Below are 16,872 nucleotides of genomic sequence, written 5' to 3'. Positions count from 1 at the left end.
TTAATGGTAACTTCATAATTTCCTTTGAATTGTAATAAATGCACAGAGCATAAACAATGATTCAAATGGTATGTGATTTTTTTTTTTTTTACGAATTATTTTACTTTATAATTTCTTCCGTGAACATCTCTGATTTTTCGGTATGGGAATGGAACACAGAACAAAAATACACACACTATAGGCCATTATATTCAACTTTGTGCATTTTAATTTTGTTGCATCTTCTGGCATACATTCTTTTGCAAATATAACTCAAAAGGTTTAATCCCACACCAATTAAACTTGAAACAATATTCCATTTAAAATAAAAACAATGAGTGAAATGGTTCAAAACTGTTTATTTAAATTTTTTACAGACAAACACATCGATTTCTGGACCACTGTAGAGGATGGAAACCTTTCACAAACATTTTTATTATTATCATTATTTGAAAATACAAATATAAAATTATACTTTCCACATCTGAAATGTGAGAGACCCCCATCCACTTTATTATATTTTACAACAGGGCTTGAGCAAGCCATACAAGAAGACTTGAAAGATGCTTTAAGACGTCAGTCCTATCAGTCAGCTCACGTGGTAAAAAGTCTGTTAACATTAAAAAATGGGCAAGTGTTAGGAATGGGCAAGGCAATCAGAGGTCGAACCCAAGAGGGACCATGAGAGAAGAAAAGCCTCTACTAAGGTAAGGTCAAATGTAGGACATATGTCCACAGAGATGCACAGGACTTCTAATGACTGTACCGCTTCCCTAAACCCACTGTACCCACCCACACACATACTTTCTGCTCTAGCAGTGGCCCATACTATGGTACTCACTAACCAACAATTTCCCATTTGAAATAATTGTACAGTATGCTTTACCCTAAAGTATCAGTCACAGCTTCTACAGCCCAATGTTTTCCAGTCCAGCCATGTTGCATCATGGGAAAACATCATAATAATGTTAAGCGTGACACAAACATAATACAAACAGTGTTGCCTACGTAAACATTTCAGACAGCAGGGAGTTAATTTAATCTGAAATGAGAGTTCAGCCTCAACAAATAGACATACGCAATAATATATCCTTAACTAACATGTATATACATTATGTACCTGTTATTACAGTAGGTATGTGTGCATTGTGTGTCTTTTAATTCAGCGATGAAATGATTGTTTGGCCATTGCCTAGCACTTGCCTCAAGATTCAAGTTTAAATGGTTACGGTAGTATGCTCCCAATATATCATCCAACACCTTCCAGGTCTTACTTTTTTTTTTTTTTTTCTCTTTACCAACAATTATACAATGATTAAGTAGTCTAGCAAGATGTGTAACATTCATCAGCTGTAAACTGCTGTCAATGTGAAAGTAAAGTACAGCAACTACAGAGCCATGCTACCTTAAAGTCCAAGCTGTGGAATCACTTTCTTTTTTTTCATCAACTAATAGAGATGGTATCAACTATTTTGAATGGATAGCCAGCCAACGTTTACTCTAATCAAATGGTAAATCAGGTATAGTGATATTGTTAGAGGGACATTTAAAACAGAGAAAGCCTCTTGCAATGTATCACAGACGGTGTGCCTTACACTTGCTCTCAGTTGGTACATACTGCTGCCATAATGTCACGTTTACCAACAGGTATCGACATGTGCCACATTTTGGCTCAGTCTTCATGAGAATGATGCATACATCCTATCATACCTCAACTCTCTGTGGTTCTATGAATTGCTTAAATTAAATATGTCCTATAGGTATCATTTCAATAAGCCCTTCATATAACAACTCATCAATAGCTTTTGCACTGTCTTGTTTTCCTTTAGCAGGAAGGTCTTAAAGATTAAGTTATTGCACAGTGCAAATGTCTATACTAACAAGCAGGCTACCATTTGAATGAGAATACTTTAAATGAAGACTAAGTACTTGAGAGCAGGAGTATGAATGAATCTACAATGTAAATGTTTTATGATACTCTGGCTTTGATTAAAGTAAAACGCTGGTTCCAATGGTTCAAGAGTACAAAAATAATTCACTAAATTCTCAAACGTTGATAATGAACTCAAACTAAAGTATGAATTAATATGAATTAATAATGAATTAAGTAGAGACCTAAAATAAAATAAACTGTATCCAAAAACAGTAGTGCCAGGGGCCACTGGGATATTGTTTAAGAGTATAAACATCAAAACGAGTTTAGATGAATGATATCTACAATAGTTATTATTATCATTAATCTGTTATGTAATAAAATCCATTATGCTCAATCATAATTATATCTTGTGTCCCTCTTGTGAAATAATAACAAATAAAACTGTTTTGCATATCTAGTATTAGCTTTTAAGGTAGTATGGCACACCCCTTTTTAAAAACATTCAAGGGTGGGGATCCAATCAATGCCTTGTTTACCATTCGGTCTTACAGCAATTTCTGATTTAAATGTCCTCAATGATTGCTTTGGTTAGTTGAAACCATGTGAGATCAGTAAAACTGAAAAAAAAAATAGACAAATGGTATTGAAACGAATGTCAGCTTTAAAAAAATAACTATGGTAATTAAGAAAGTTCTATCCTTACTGGTCCTACAACTTCTAATAGCTACATCTACATCTGAATCTTAACTACATAACATCTACCACTAATACTAGAAGAGTGAGATAGTGAAAGAGTGAGACATCGGGAGAGTGAGAGACAGAGGAAGAAAGAGAGATCAACAAATAAGTGTATAAACCACTACACTGGCATCAAAGACGGCACTCTGTTACAAGGTCATTTGCAGTTTACTTTTTTTCACACATTACTGAAATACATTGATGATCAACATAAGATTACTGTATAACATGACAGGGAATGGAGAAAGAACCGGATAGATGTACAGTACATTCTAATATTGTTAGTATAATAATAATAATTAATATAATCATTAACAACCACAAAAATATTGATACAAATCCTTCTGATTAAAAATGTAAATCATACTTTTTTCTATTTTTTGAATTGGTAATATACATGTTTATTTATTTAATATCTTTTTTATTTGATTATTACTTAAACAAGTCCCCATTTTATTTTAAAAGAATCCAGCATTCTGCTTCACCTGGTTGTTGAGTGAAATGAGACAAACAAAATCTGCACAGCATATACATTAATCCAATCCTTTCTTTAAATATAATTTGAAACTTTTATAGAGGAACCATTTCTCCATCTCAACAAACCAGTCCCTACAGGAAATGACTGGGGTGACTACGGTTACTTGGCTAGGTCAAAATGCTCCAATCTATGGATTATGTATGGATTATTTCGTATTTTTTGGAAAATAAATGCCCTCTGGGCAGAAAAACGCTTTCCAATTGCAACAGCCAAAATGTCTAATCTCTAATGGGGATAAAAAGTTATTCTTAAAAAACAATCCTTCATATATCATCTGATCAAGACCATTTTAAATATCCAACACTTGTGTGCAAATAGAATATGGTCACTTTCCTTCCTTGTCACAGTGCAACAACTTGTTCTCATAATCCATTCATCATTTCAATCTGTTTAAGCCCCAAATAAAACTCACAGGACTGAGGTAATGATAGATGTTTTGCCTTCCTAATCAGTTCAAGAAAACATCCCAATAAATTGACGTAAAATATATCTGACTTGAGATATTGCCTGCCACATTGAAAGCAGGCGCTCTGTTCAAAATGGATAAACAGCATTAATAAGAAAAACAAAAACTGAAGATAATCATAACAACAAAATGAAACATCAATATGTGCAGATTGGTATGAAATGTCTCTGGACACTAGTATTCAACATGTGGTATTTTCAAACTAATACAAAGTAAAAGTGTGCTTTGGATTTGTAATGTGTTATTTTATTTTTTATATAGTATTGACTTCAAAAATCTCAGTGACAGATACAGTAAGTAGCCTTTCACTTGCGAGTGTCTACAAGAAGTTCTGCCGGTGTCCTCTTTGAGAGACATTGTGTAGTAATGTCCAGTGTTAACCTTCTGTCATATTTTAAAAGCTGTGCGCTTTTGAGCTCACCATGTAGAAGACAGAACAGTATGCTGGTATGACATTAGCACAGTAAGAAAGACAACAGTATTTACAGAGCAAGCCAACAGTGTTCTTGTAGGATCGAGTCCTCAATGGGGTTATCATGGCATTTTGTGCTACAAATGGATTATGAGCATTGAATGTCCTCGTCTTTGACAGTTGCGCTCTTGCACAGTACAGCCTTTTATGATGAACCATCACAAAAATATGGTTCTCTCTGAAACGATTATATGCAGTGACTTGAATAATATTTACAGCTATATTTGTTATTTTCTTAAAATCTGAATTCACAAAGTATTAAAAGGAAAGGTTATTTTTTCCAGACAACAAAAAGATTTGTAAAAAAGGACTGTGAAAATATTGTAGTCCTCTTATTGCCCAAAATAGGTAATTAACGACATTAAAAGAAACAAAAAAAGCTACTAAGATTTATTAGTTACACTAATAAACTTAAATTGAATGAACACCACCTTTATTCAAGCCTCATCAGTTCATGTCAGTTTTCTTGTACAGTGCATTCAGAAAGTATTCAGACCAATTTATTTTTCCCACATTTTGTTACGTTACAGCCTTATTCTAAAATTGATTAAATTAAATTGTTTCCTCATCAACTACACACAATACCCCATAATGACCAAGCAAAACAGGTTTTTAGAAATGTTTGCAAATGTTAAAAAAACACAACGGAAATACCTTATAAGTATTCAGACCCTTTGCTATGAGACTCAAATTTGAACTCAAGTGCATCCTGTTTCCATTGATCATCCTTGAGATGTTTCTACAACTTTGTGTCATCGGCAAACTTAACGATGGTGGTAAATTCAATTGATTGGACATGATTTGGAAAGGCACAAACACGTCTATATAAGGTCCCACAGTTGCATGCATGAGAGCACCAGCTGTTCCGGACGACTGTGTGATCACGCTCGCCGTAGCCGATTTGAGTAAGACTTTTAAACAGGTCAACATTCACAAGGCCGCAGGGCCAGACGGATTACCAGGACGTATACTCCGAGCATGTGCTGACCAACTGGCAAGTGTCTTCACTGGCATTATCAACCTGTCCCTGGCCGAGTCTGTAATACCTACATGTTTCAAGCAGACCACCATAGTCCCTGTGCCCAAGAACACCAAGGTAACCTGCCTAAATGACTACCGACCCGTAGCACTCATGTCTGTAGCCATGAAGTGCTTTGAAAGGATGGTCATGGCTCACATCAACACCATCATCCCAGAAACCCTAGACCCACTCCAATTTGCATACCGCCCCAACTGATCCATAGATGACGCAATCTCTATTGCATTCCACACTGCCCTTTCCCACCTGGACAAAAGGAACACCTACGTGAGAATGTTATTCATTGACTACAGCTCAGCGTTCAATACCATAGTGCCCTCAAAGCTCATCACTAAGCTAAGGACCCTGGGACTAAACACCTCCCTCTGCAACTGGATCCTGGACTTCCTGACGGGCCACCCCCAGGTGGTAAGGGTAGGCAACAACACATCTGCCACGCTGATCCTCAACATGGGGGCCCATCAGGGGTGTGTGCTTAGTCCCCACCTGTACTCCCTGTTCACCCATGACTGCGTGGCCTAGCACGACTCCAACACCATCATTAAGTTTGCCGACGACACAACGGTGGTAGGCCTGATCACAGACAACGATGAGACAGCCTATAGGGAGAAAGTCAGAGACCTGGCAGTGTGGTGCCTGGACAACAACCTCTCCCTCAACGTGATCAAGACAAAGGAGATGATCAGGAAAAGGAGGGCCGAGCACACCCCCATTCTCATCGACGGGGATGCAATGGAGCAGGTTGAGAGCTTCAAGTTCTTGGTGTCCACATCACCAACAAACTATCATGGTACAAACACACTAAGACAGTCGTGAAGAGGGCACGACAATGCCTATTCCCCCTCAGGAGACTGAAATAATTTGGCATGGGTCCTCAGATCCTCAAAAAGTTATACAGCTGCACCATCGAGAGCATCCTGACTGGTTGCATCACCGCCTGGTATGCAACTGCTCGACCTCCGACCGCAAGGCGCTACAGAGAGTAGTGCGTACGCCCCAGTACACTACTGGGGCCATGCTTCCTGCCATCCAAGACCTCTATACCAGGTGGTGTCAGAGGAAGGCCCTAAAAATTGCCAAAGACTCCAGGCACCCTAGTCATAGACTATTCTCTCTGCTACTGCACGGCAAGCGGTACCGGAGCACCAAGTCTAGGTCCAAAAGGCTTTTTAACAGCTTCTACCCCCAAGCCATAAGACTGCTGCTACTCAGTGTTTATTATCTATGCATAGTCACTTTACCCCTACCTACATGTACATATTACCTCAATTACCTCGACTAACCTGTACCCCCGCACATTGACTCGGTACCGGGACCCCCTGTATATAGCCTTGCTATAGTTATTTTATTGTTGCTCATTTATTTTTTTACTTTAGTTTATTTAATATTTTTCTTAAAACTGCATTGTTGGTTAAGGACTTGTTAGTAAGCATTTCACGGTAAGGTCTACACATGTTGTATTCGGTGCATGTGACAAATACAATTTGATTTGATTTGACAGTGCATGTCAGAGCAAAAACCAAGCCATGAGGTCGAAGGAATTGTCAGAGACAGGATTATGTCGAGGCACAGATCTGGGGAAGGGTACCAAAAAATGTCTGCAGCATTGAAGGTCCCCAGAACACAGTGGCCTCCATCATTCTTAAATGGAAGAAGTTTGGAACGAACAAGATTCTTCCTAGAGCTGGCCGCCCGGCAAAACTGAGCAATCGGGGGAGAAGGGCCTTGGTCAGGGAGGTGACCCGATGGTCTGTCAGAGTGATGGATGGTCACTCTGACAGACTAGTCAGGATCGAGGGAAAGATGAACGGAGCAAAGTACAGAGAGATCCTTGATGAAAACCTGCTCCAGAGTGCTCAGGACCTCAGACTGGGGTGAAGGTTTAGCTTCCAACAGGACAACGACCCTAAGCACACAGCAAAGACAACGCAGGAGTGGCTTCGGGACAAGTCTCTGAATGTCCTTGAGTGGCCCAGCCAGAGCCTGGACTTGAATCCGATCGAACATCTCTGGAGAGACCTGAAAATAGCTGTTTAGCGATGCTCCCCATCTAACCTGACCGAGCCTGAGAGGATCTGCAGAGAAGAATGGGAGAAACTCCACAAATACAGGTGTGCCAAGCTTGTAGCGTCATACCCAAGAAGACTCGAGGCTTTGATCGCTGCCAAAGGTGTTTCAACAAAGTACTGAGTAAAGGGTCTGAATCCTTATGTAAATGTGATTTTTTCAGTTTCTTTATTATTATAAATATGCAAAAAAATAAAATGTGCTTTGTCATTATGGGGTAGTGTTTAGATTGATGAGGGGGGAAAAAAACAATTTAATCAATTTTAGAATAAGGCTGTAACGTAACAAAATGTGCAAAAAGTCAAGCGGTCTGAATACTTTCTGAATGCACTGTATGTGCACACTGACACCTGAAATGTTTTCCATTACCAAGAATGAAAACAAACAACCATAGCAACATAGCAATCTCAAAAAAGGAAAAAATAACTCAAATAAGCCAGTTTATATAAATAGTTACTAATTTAAGAGAGGATCAAAAATACACAAATATTGGACACTAAGTTAAAACTAGAACTAATCTTCCCTTATTAATTTGAAGACTACGTTGAAAAGAAAGAAAAGAAACTAAACCGATTGAAAATAGGAACATTTAAAGGAAAAAACACCTAAATCCTACACAAAGTTACTGGGTTACAGTTGGATATTAAGGATGTGAACACCAGGTTTCGATTATAGTACAGCAGATTGTAGTTTCTTTTTCTGAGATGACATTTTGACATTTTCTTCAGTTCTTCTTCACGTGGTGCCACCTCCACTCTTCTCCTGTGGGTTGATGCTGTAGTGCTTGGCGTTGGATGACATCACCTGTTCACATAGCCAGTTAAAAACTCCGCCCGGTCTTCCCCGGGCCTCCTGAAATACTCTGCTGGAATGGGAAATGGAGACATTCAAAGCCAGTAGTTAAAACCAAAAGCTCCCCCTTCTCTGTAACACTGATACAGTATGTCATGTCTGACAGCTTTCCCCTCAACTGCCAATATTTTCTTCTGTGCCATTATATCTCTTCATTTTACATGTTGTCTTGATTCTGAAACATTTGATTGATGGTAGCACCAATTTTACAGAGGTTCGAATTGGTTGAAGCAGCAGAGGGTCCAAACTTAATCATCTCAAACCCAGTCTCTACAGAGGAGAGAGAGCAGAAGGAGCACTACATCCCATTGGAGCTTTTTCACTGGCAGAAAGATGGATGGCACTAGCCTGGAATCCAAACTCAATTCTTCTGTTTCACTATTGCTTCACTTCAAGAAAGGATTCCAGGCTAGGATGGTCACGGCAGTGAGCCACCAGCCCAGACACAACATACGGTACCAGCAGTATCCCTGCTACCACACGACACAGACCTTTATGGAAGAAGGGCAGCAGGCATGGACAGGACATCACTTCCAGCATGCACAGAGACAAGCAGTACCGCCCAGCTACCAGTTAGATGAGGGGTTCTTTTTTTAAAAGCAGGTTTACAGAAAACTGCACTTCACTCTGTTGCTTTCTCTGATGGCTTCCACTGTGCTGTGTGGCGCTGTGCTTTTATATACACTAGCAGTGAATTTCAACAACAAATGTACACCCACTGCCTCTCAGACCCATGGTGATCAATCAGACAAAACTACATACGGTGAAAACTAGAGAAACTGATGACTACATCTGTCGCGTCATTCCACTTCACAGCAATACACAATAGGACATAGGGTGCTCCATAGCGTGCTACACAGTGGTCACTAGATCAGTGGTGACAGCATGCAATCACTCCCACCAGTCTGACACATCTGTCCAACGGAGGGTTTTATGAATAAGACTCCAGAGGAGAGCTGGATTGGGGTTTCTCTGTCTGAGTTGATCTAACTCGACACAAATCAGACTGCCTAAGACTGAAACTTGAAGTGGTGTAGAGGACTGTTGCTGCTGGATTGCTGCAGTGACTAACAGCGTAGAGACACACACTCAGTGTACACACATGCAAGCATGCACACAATCCAATTGTCATTCTCATACTGTACTCAAACTGCTCACAAATGCACTTTATACACACATTTTAAATAAAATAATTTTTGCTGATGTAGTTTCTAAATGGATTCTAAACAGTCAGACAATTATGTTTGGAAGTTTGTTTTCATAAAGTTACTCGATAAACAGCGGCGGTGAGGGTAGAGATGCTGTGGTCTCCAGCCGAGTGCACAGATCCAGCTCCACATCACTCTCAACTCTAGCTCCAGACTCAGACCAGTGTCCATATACTGAACAGTAGCATGGCAAAATACACCAGAGTCTGTTCCCTGATTATAAACAGGGTGGTTCAAGCCCTGAATGCTGATTGGCTGAAAGCCATGGTATATCAGACCGTATACCACAGGTATGACAAAACATTTATTTTTACTGCTCTAATTACATTGGTAACCAGTTTATAATAGCAATAAGGCACCTCGGGTATTTATGGTATATTGCCAATATACCACGGCTAAGGGCTGTATCCAGGTACTCTGCGTTGCGTCGTGCATAAGAACAACCCTTAGCCGTGGTATATTGGCCATATAGCACACCCCCTCAGGCCTTATTGCTTAAATAGCCAATGCCAACCCACAGCACTACATATGAGTGACTTGGTTATGACTCTTGGTTGATCGCTGAATTCCAGTGTAAAGCTAGCTACATTATATAAATCAGCAACATAGGAGAAAGCAACAGTGAGGAAAGCAACAGCAGAGTTTGCATAAAACTAGTACACTTTTCCTTTGCAGACTACTTTCATATTTTATTTTAACAGAATACATGCTTTGTCTTCTAGAAACAGAGTAACAAAGTGACAATACTGGGGGGAATAGTGTCGGTGTGTTACAAGTTAGAAATGTGCATTTCAACTCTCAGGATGGTTTCACAATGGAAAATGACATTCACTTTTTAAAGGGTTTTCAATATGCAAATCCAAATATACAAAATAAGAATGCAGAGATTTAAGCAATGTGTAGAAACCTTGTAAAAAGTGTTGTCTTGTTTTTTGAGGGAGAGGATCTAAATCAGACAGAAATAACAGGGAAAGAAAATAGAACAGAAAAATAGAATAAAACATTATATAAATGACATAATACCTCGAATGAGATGGCAACCAACCACCTGTTAGGTTTCAATGGTATCCATTTGTAAAAGCGGTTGCAATCAACGGGCCCTAAAAGTGTACAGTTAGTACTTGTGTCAGTATGCATTTCATGTAAAAAGGCAAAAAAGAAACCTATTACTGGTGAATATATTTTATTCATAGGATGTGCTGCCAGCATGAATGGAAGTGTTAATCATTCATTTCCTCAAGTCAGGTTCGTTTTAGCCATCGGAACTGCATTTAGGTCCCAATTTGGTTCTTTAATTTTGAATGTGGAAAATGGCCACACAGAGGTGGGTCTCAGGCAGTCCCATTGTGGTGCTGGCAACCTGTCTGTGTCCTAGAGCAGAGCTCTCATAAATGAAATCAACCTATTTCTAAAGTGTCGTGGACATGGACACCGAAGAGCATGTTACTGCTGGGGTACCGCTGTGGTACATAATAAGAATTAATTTTTTATTTGATAAGAAGCAGTGATTAAAACCAACTGAATTCTGCAGCAGTGGACAGCAGTAGTAATTGCTATCAGTTCTTCTTATAGCAGTTCTCTACATAGTGCACGTAAATATTTTTGAAGGGTCGCATTTTCTGCATTCACCACCAATAAGGACCATTATAGCCATTGGGATAATTTGCTTGATGATAAGGGGCTAATGCTGGCTAAAGCAGGAGACTAATGTTGTTCACTTCAAAGGTCTAACTGTACTATGTATGTATTTTGTGAACAAGGTATTGTTAAGCAGAACTAAAATGTAATCACATTCATGCTAATATATTTTAATGAAATCACCAGCAGAATCACAACACATGCAAAACCAACTTCAGCAATGATATCAAGCATGGAAAGAATGGAAATGAAGGTACTTCTCCAAAGCGAAAGTGTCACCCAACCCAACCCATAATGTAGGTGAAACTGTGAACTTCAACAACCAATGTCCCAAAAATAAATATGTGCTGCTATATAAGACAAATCATAAGAACTGAGCTTGAAGAGAAAAAGATTAGCCATTTCATTCTATGTAGGTTGGGATAGCCATATATAGCAACAGCATGAAATATTTCTGACTAGGTATTCTGAGTACCAACGGTGCCTGTCATTTCTGAAATATAGACAAGCTTTTCTTTGTCAACCTACACAACCGGTCAAAAGTTTTAGAACACCTACTCACTCAAGGGTTTTTCTTTATTTTTACTATTTTCTACATTGTAGAATAATAGTGAAGACATCAAAACTATGAAATAACACATATGGAATCATGTAGTAACCAAAAAAGTGTTAAACAAATTACAATTTATTTTATATTTGAGATTCTTCAAAGTAGCCACCCTTTGCCTTGATGACAGCTTTGCACACTCTTGGCATTCTCTCAAACAGCTTCATGAGGTAGTCACCTGGAATGCATTTCAATTAACAGGTGTGCCTTGTTAAAAGTTAATTTGTGGAATTTCTTTCCTTCTTAATGCGTTTGAGCCAATCAGTTGTGTTGTGACAAGGTAGGGGGGTATACAGAAGATAGCCCTATTTGGTAAAAGACCAAGTCCATATTATGGCAAGAATAGCTCAAATAAGCAAAGAGAAATGACAGTCCATCATTACTTTAAGACATGAAGGTCAGTCAATATGGACAATTTCAAGAACTTGTGTATTTCCCACCGTAAAGCATGGAAAGCATGGAGGAGGGGGTGTTATGGTGTGGGGGTGCTTTGCTGATGACACTGTCTATGATTTATTTAGAATGAAAGACACACTTAACCAGCATGGCTACCACAGCATTCTGCAGCGATACGCCATCCCATCTGGTTTGGGCTTAGTGGGACTATAATTTGTTTTTCAACAGGACAATGACCCAACACACCTCCAGGCTGTGTAAGGGCTATTTTACCAAGAAGTAGAGTGATGGAGTGCTGCATCAGATGACCTGGCCTCCACAATCCCCTGACCTCAACCAAATTGAGATGGGTCGGACCGCAGAGTGAAGGAAAAGCAGCCAACAAGTGCTCAGCATATGTGGGAACTCCTTCAAGACGGTTGGAAAAGCATTCCAGGTGAAGCTGGTTGAGAGAATGCCAAGAGTGTGCAAAGCTGTCATCAAGGCAAAGGGGGGCTATTTTATAAAATATATTTTGATTTGTTTAACACTTTTTTGGTTACTACATGATTCCATATGTGTTATTTCATAGTTCTGATGTCATCACTATTATTCTACAATGTAGAAAACAGTAAAAATGAAGAAAAACCCTTGAATGAGTAGGTGTTCTAAAACTTTTGACCGGTAGTGCACATTTCACTTATTGAGGTTGAAACTGTCTCTCAAAGTCAAGAGGAAGTTGACATTTCATTCCGATTCCAAATTCCAAATTCCAAATGATGGTTCAGCAGTTAGCTAATCTAACGAAAGTCCTCTCTGTTTCCAGAGTGGTGCTTTATGTGCCGACATGGTTCCATTACAATTCCTCTAACATGCTAGGAATGCACTGGAAGACAAGGTGTTCAATGGGCCAAACATACAAAAAGCCTTATTCTGTTTTCAGCACACCTTGATGTTTTAGACAGGAGTTCAAACAGGGAGAACTGTATTAATTATCGGTGTGCCAGAGTATAAGGCTTTAAGTTACTCATCCATCTTAGTTGGAGCAGATTTGCCTCTGTGGTTTTTCCTCGGCCGGCTAAAATCCATCAATACCCTCGTCAAAGGTTCCAGACTGAAGCAGCCAACAGGGATAATGAATGTCAGTGGCTTCAAAGGACATGTAGAAAATATTCTCACGACAGTGGTTGAACGCACAAGGGGTTATTATTGATTTACATAATGCACTTTGAACAAGGACCCTTTCAAAGGCTAGACCTGGAATTCCCCTGTTCTGAGCCTACTCAAATCAGGAGTCACCACCATTGAGAAGGTGAAACAAAATACTGTTCCAGATATAAGCAGAAACAACTAATTGCGGGATTTTTTGACCTTCTGGCTGGCAAATTAACAGAAGTACACTGACACATCAGAGAGGTGATGACAGGCCGTAAAAGTTCACAGTTTGTTATAATGTTACCGCAGCTGACAGAAGAAATGAGATGTGTGAATGAGGACGGAACAATGTTGGCAATGCACACAATCACACAGAACCATGCGCCTGAGCACCTGTCTAGCACTTGTGCCTTATTTGATGTTTCGATGGCAAACATTCTCACTGCACTGCAGGCACGTGAGCATTGTAAAGCTTTTGACTAAAATAGGCCTAAAATCGGAATATGCCTGCATTGATGTTTGATTCAAGTGGTACAGAGTGACCAGCAGAAATTGCCTTAAGATTGCTCTTGATTCGCAGAGATTGTACTCTCATAAATGTTTACATGATGCCCTCACGTTCACATACAGTAAGCACTACTTAATCTACAGTTTTCGTCTGATATATACTATACGTTTAGCGTAAAAAACCAAAGACCACACAAGACCTCTGTAGCATAATAAGCATACCTATCTCTTTTGTGTATAGAAACCATATCCTTCAGACTGATGAAATATCCTGACGATGAGTTGAAATGGGCTGAGAAAATGAACAAGGACGATGGTTGACAGCACAGAGAAGATGAAGGCGGTATTGGAGGAGGTGGACGAGTTGCTGGAGTAGTCCATACTTACAGCAATGCTGTGGCCGAAGCCAGAGCCAGGCTGGGGGCTAGCAGCACTAATGTAGTTGCCCACGCCGGAGTCCTGGCTGGGAGTGCCATAGAGGTCAGCCACGGGCCCGGGACTGTTGGTGCCGGGGAAGGCTCCGGGCCGGGCCTGGTTGGTGCCTGATGGAGGGGGGGAAGCAGGGGCGCCAAAATTGGGATGAGCAACGTAGATATTTAGGACTGGTGGTGTGTAGAGATGGATAAAAGCTGAGTACCTGACCCTTACGTTAACCAAACACTTACCGTAAAAGGGAAAATCCACTCAAAAACTATATTTTGGTATTCTTTTCGTTAGTCCACTGTTGATACAGTCCCTATATGTTTTGCTTGTCAGGAGGCAAGTTTTCAAGATATTGGACTTTCAAGAAGCAAAGTGTCACTGGCCACATTATGATGATGTAAAATATCAAAATATAGTTTTTGAGTGGATTTTCCCTTTAACCTAATTTTAACAAATTCTGAAATTAAATATCAGTTTGCAGGTCAGGAGTGTCCGTATTGCCTTTTCCATGCACAGTAATACTGGGCTGGAAAACACAAAGCACAAAACGTAGTTTATGTATACATTTATTAGGCACAATGCTTTTGTTCCCCAGTTGAAATTGAATGTAACGCAAGCAGAAATTGATTAATCATTTTAAAATGTGGTGTTTGTTTGAGGAGCCTGGTATGAACGTATACATATGCAAAATGTATACATATTCTACAAGCCATCTGACCAGCTCCAACTAAACACAGTTTTAAAAGAAGATGTAATTCAGGATGCTCATGCATGACCATTTTTCTACTTTTACATACTCTAAGCATTCATATTCCATGCAAACTACAAAAGAGCACAGATTTAAGACAGTGCCAAGAGCTGTTGTATAAAGGGAAGATAGAAGGCTATTTCTCTATACAGCAGCTGAAGGAGCTCATCTCCCGATCCTATAGGATGTAAAAACATGGCAGAAGAAAAGCGAGCTGCCTCTTTGAAGGTCCCTCTCCTTATCACTTTTTTACATCTCTCCCCCTCGCGCTGCGTCGTGCGTCCGCCAGCGTCAAATATGACTGCCAGTTTATGAATCCCTCTCATACAGTAAATTGCTCCAGGGATTTGGGCACAACACCCCTTATCTAATCAACACCTGTCACTAGGAGAGGCCCTCTCTCTCCCCTCCTTTAAATATATGATGGTGATTATCTTCCCCTTAGTGACAGGGGTATCAGGCCTAGCTGGTGCCTGACAGCCAGGAAATTACACAGGGTGTCCTGGGTAATGCCTACTAAAAGACTGCATCATTGAGTCACTTTTCCACGGTAGCCTCCCACCAAGCCCAGCCGGCCCTTCGAGAGCGAGAGAGAGAGAGAGCGAGAGAGAGCGAGAGAGCGAGAGAGAGAGAGAGAGAGAGAGAGAGAGAGAGAGAGAGAGAGAGAGAGAGAGAGAGAGAGAACACATTAAAGAGCAGAGAGATGGAGCCCACCACCCGCCCTCTGGATCTCAGAGCTCACCCAGAGAGAGAGAGAGAGAAGAGAGCGAGAGAGAAGAGAGAGCGAGAGAGTGTGTGTGTTTAATGTGTGACGGGCACAGGGAGATAGATAGCCACTATAACCAACTAACGAAAGTCTGAACAGCCAATCTATACTGAACAAAAATATAAATGCAACATGTAAATTGTTGGTCCCATGTTTCATGAGCTGAAATAAAAAATCCCAGAAATGTTCCATACGCACAAAAGTTTATTTCTCTCAAATTTTATGCACAAATGTGTTTACATCCCTGTGAGCATTTCTCCTTTGCCAAGATAATCCATCTACCTGACAGGTGTGGCATATCAAGAAGCTGATTAAACAGCATGATCATTACACAGGTGCACCTTTTGCTGGGGACAATAAAAGGCCACTCTAAAATGTGCAGTTTTGTCACACAACACAATGCCACAGATGTCTTAAGTTTTAAGGGAGCGTGCAATTGGCATGCTAACTGCAGGAATGTCCACCAGAGCTTTTGCCAGATAATTTAATTTAAATTTCTCTACCATAAGCCGCCACTATTGTCGTTTAAGAGAATTTGGCAGTACGTCCAACCGGGGGGAGTATTTCTGTCTGTAAGTCCTTTTGTGGGGAAAAACTCATTCTGATTGGCTAGGCCTGGCTCCCCAGTTGGTGGGGGACTGGCTACGAATTAGGCGGGCTTATGCCCTCCCAGGCCCACACATGGCTGCGCCCCTGCCCAGTCATGTGAAATTCATAAATTAGGGCCTAATTAATTTATTTCAATTGACTGATTTCCTTATATGAACTGTTACTTAGTAAAATCTTTGAAACCGTTGCATGTTGCGTTTATATTTTTTGTTCAGCGTGCATGACCTTGACAGTGTATGTGGGGAAAACTATGGCTTTAAAGCGAGAAAGGCAAAGAGTGCTAGACAGAGTCTTTTGAAAAGTAGAACACGACGCCGGGGAGAAATCCCAGACCAATATTACTGGCAATTAAGAAATGAGAAAGCACGAAATAATAAAGGAAGGGGGAAGTAGAGGAACCATGGGCTTGAATTACTCTAATTGTTGTCTAGACCATTTGAGCCATTGCTGCAGTCAGCTCAGCACCAGGTGACCGTCTGTTTAAGTGTGTTGAAAAGACAAATTAAAATAAATAAAAAACAAGAGCATATATTACATTAACAAAATCGGGCCCCCGTGGCATAGTCTGCTAATTTTTCTTTCTGAGTGCAGCTCAGTGACACTCCTATTAATAAAGGAATATTAAATCAGTCTTTCCACTGCAGCCGGAAGCTTTCAGTTGGTGCGGATGTTCATTGAAAGGGAGGTCTATTAATGCGCTGGATCTGAAGACTCATGAGAGTAAGGGTTTTTAAAACCAGCTCAAGAAAGGAGACACATTGTAATACGTGTCAAAATGAAATATCTCATTCAAAACTACGTAGGCTACG

General features: G+C 40.1%; 1 protein-coding gene across 1 annotated transcript in view; it reads right to left on the bottom strand.

Moving 5' to 3' along the window:
* Positions 1 to 320: 320 nt before the first annotated feature.
* LOC311106198 (RNA-binding protein Musashi homolog 2-like) overlaps positions 321 to 16,872 on the bottom strand; it is a 251,675-nt gene continuing 235,123 nt past the window's right edge. Inside the window, exons 13-14 of the mRNA XM_084148510.1 lie at positions 13,905 to 14,059; positions 321 to 8,040 (exon numbers count right to left, since the gene is read on the bottom strand). Of these exons, the coding sequence (XP_084004636.1) occupies positions 7,996 to 8,040; positions 13,905 to 14,059 (200 nt within the window). The 3' untranslated portion in view covers positions 321 to 7,995. The remainder of the gene's footprint in view (positions 8,041 to 13,904; positions 14,060 to 16,872) is intronic.

This window comes from Coregonus lavaretus (genome assembly GCF_964263955.1).
Source record: "Coregonus lavaretus genome assembly, chromosome: 30".
NCBI lineage: Eukaryota > Metazoa > Chordata > Actinopteri > Salmoniformes > Salmonidae > Coregonus > Coregonus lavaretus.
The sequence above is the reverse complement of the archived record's forward strand: the minus strand, read 5'-3'. Positions and strand labels throughout refer to the sequence as shown.